Source organism: Cebus imitator, unplaced genomic scaffold (assembly GCF_001604975.1).
Source record: "Cebus imitator isolate Cc_AM_T3 unplaced genomic scaffold, Cebus_imitator-1.0 Scaffold287, whole genome shotgun sequence".
NCBI lineage: Eukaryota > Metazoa > Chordata > Mammalia > Primates > Cebidae > Cebus > Cebus imitator.
This window is the reverse complement of record NW_016107602.1, coordinates 519,053-521,569: the sequence shown is the minus strand read 5'-3', so window position 1 is coordinate 521,569 and position 2,517 is coordinate 519,053. Positions and strand designations below refer to the sequence as shown.

Here is a 2,517-nt window from a genome sequence, read left to right as displayed (position 1 = left end):
AAAAAAAAAAAAAAAAAAAAAAAAAGAATGTTGTATAAAGTTCTCGGCAGGTAGATGTTCATTAAGTTGGCAGTTACCTCGCTCCTTATTTTTCTTTATTTTTAGTTATAGTTCATCCTTAAGCGTTAAAAATGCTTTTCATATTTAGTAGGAAATATGGTTTAACGATAAGTGTTAACAAATAACGTGGCTTTGGATTTAATTTGGCAAAGTATTGCTGTAGAATGGTACCTAGTTAATATGCTAACACATACTATAAGGCTGGGGTATAGTCTAGCTGATTGTAGTATGGGAATAGGAATCAGAATTTTCCATTGCTGTTACCTTTGCAGAGTTCTATTATTTAAAATAGATTTTTAGCCAGTTGCAATGGCTCATGCCTGTAATCCCAGCACTTTGGGAGGCTGAGGAGGGGGAATCACCTGAGCTCAGGAATTTGAGACCAGGCTAACTAACTGGCAAAACCCTGTTTCTACTAAGAGTACAAAAAATAGTTGGGCCTGGTGGTGGGTACTTGTAATCCCAACTACTCAGGAGACTGAGGCAGGGAGAATCGCTTGAACCTGGGAGGTGGAGGTTGCAGTGAGCTGAGATCATGCCGCTGCACTCCAGCCTAGATGACAGAGTAAGACTCCATCTCAAAAAAAAAAAAAAAAAAAATAGATTTCGTAAGTATGAAATTTGATGGAATCATTTCTGGTGCTTCATGTTAACATGCATACTGAAACTGTTCTTGTGATGGAATAGTTCATGTGGGTGTCCCTGAGTTTCAGGTGATTAGACAGGCTTCTTCACGGGAAGACTGCCTTATTGGAAAATGACTCTTGAGACAGGGTCTCACCCAGTTGCCCAAGATAGAGTGCAGTGGTGCAATCATGGTTCACTGCAGCCTGAACTTTCTGGGCTCAAGGGGTTCTCCCACCTCAGCCTCCCAAGTAGCTGGGACGCCAGATGCACACCACCACACCTGACTGTGCACCTGTGGTCCCTGGATGAACCACACCTGGCTAATGGAATGCAGGTGTGAGGCACTGTGCCTGGCATGATGACTCTTAAATAATGTGATTTGTCTTTACCCAGTGGCCCACTCAGGTTGACACATAAAATTAACCATCACATTGTTCCTTCAATAAATGTTTCCTTTCCATATTTTTCTGCAGACAGATGCACCATCAGGAATGGAATTACAGTCATGGTATCCTGTTATAAAGCAGGAAGGTGACCATGTTTCTCAGACACATTCATTTTTACATCCCAGGTGAGTTGATATTCATTTGTTTCTTCATTCATTCAACAGTGATATGCCATGGACTATTTCTGGGACGTGGGTATTTCTTTTTTTTGAGATGGAGTCTTGGTCTGTCACCCAGGCTGGAGTGCAGTGGTGTGATCTCAACTCACTGCAGCCTCTGACTCCTGGCTTCAAGCGATTCTCTTTAGCCTCCCGAGTAGCTGGGACTACAGGCGTACACCATCCCGCCTACCTAATTTTTGTATTTTTGGAAGAGATTGGGTTTCATAGTGTTGGCCAGGCTGGTCTCAAATTCCTGGCCTCAGGTGATCCACCCATTTTGGCCTCCCAAATTGCTGGGATTACAGGCATGAGCCACTGTGTCCGGCCAGGAATTTATTTCTTTAGTTTCAGGCTTTTTTGTTAATCATAGATTATCTTTGAAAATTCAAAATTATTTTTAAGTATATGCATTGGTATTTAATATATTTTTTGTTTTATTTGTCATTATATGGAAATTGTAGGTGAATTGTTTAGTCAGTCTTATGAGAAAAAATTTCAAAGAATCTAAAATGAAATGAATTGTAAATTACATTGAATATCTGAAATAACCTTTACTATGTATTTCTGTGTGTTTTCTAGAAATAGATCATTTTCTGTTTGCCCTAAAGTAAAAAATGAAAGTTCTTCTTTAATTTCTTACTTTTCTTCAAGAGGTAAACCAATTCTTGAGGAGTTTGGTATGCAACTTTAATTCTTTTTTTTTTGTTTGGACAGAGTCTCACTCTGTTCCTTAGGCTGGAGTGCAATGGTGTAATCTCAGCTCACTGTAACCTCCGCCTCCTGGGTTCAAGCAATTCTCTCGCCTCAACCTCCTGAGTAGCTGGAATTATAGGCATCTGCTCTACACCCAGCTAATTTTTGTATTTTTAGTAGAGATGAGGTTTCACCATGTTGGCCAGGCTGGTCTCGAACTACTGACCTCAAGTGATCACCTGCCTCAGCCTCCCAAAGTGCTGGGATTACAGGCGTGAGCCATCACACCCGGCCTGCAACTTGAATATTTTAAAAATAAATTCTTTTGAAACTTAGAGTTTTCTTAATAATCACACCTCTCAAAATCAGGATTTTACTTTTTCGATAAAGGTGCACCCTAGATTATAAGTTTTTTATGTTTTTTATCTACTTAGAAATCTACTTATATCTACTTATAAATCCTAGATTTTTATCTATTAGTGTAAATCTATATTCTCTCCAAGCACGGTGATTGTTAAAGAGACTGAGTC

The 2,517-nt window shown here is 39.5% G+C and overlaps 1 protein-coding gene across 1 annotated transcript in view; it reads left to right on the top strand.

Annotated features, from left to right (window-relative positions):
- SKIL (SKI like proto-oncogene) overlaps positions 1–2,517 on the top strand; it is a 38,993-nt gene that overhangs the window by 27,313 nt on the left and 9,163 nt on the right. Inside the window, exon 3 of the mRNA XM_037729029.1 lies at positions 1,161–1,258. Coding sequence (XP_037584957.1) covers positions 1,161–1,258 — 98 coding nt within the window. The remainder of the gene's footprint in view (positions 1–1,160; positions 1,259–2,517) is intronic.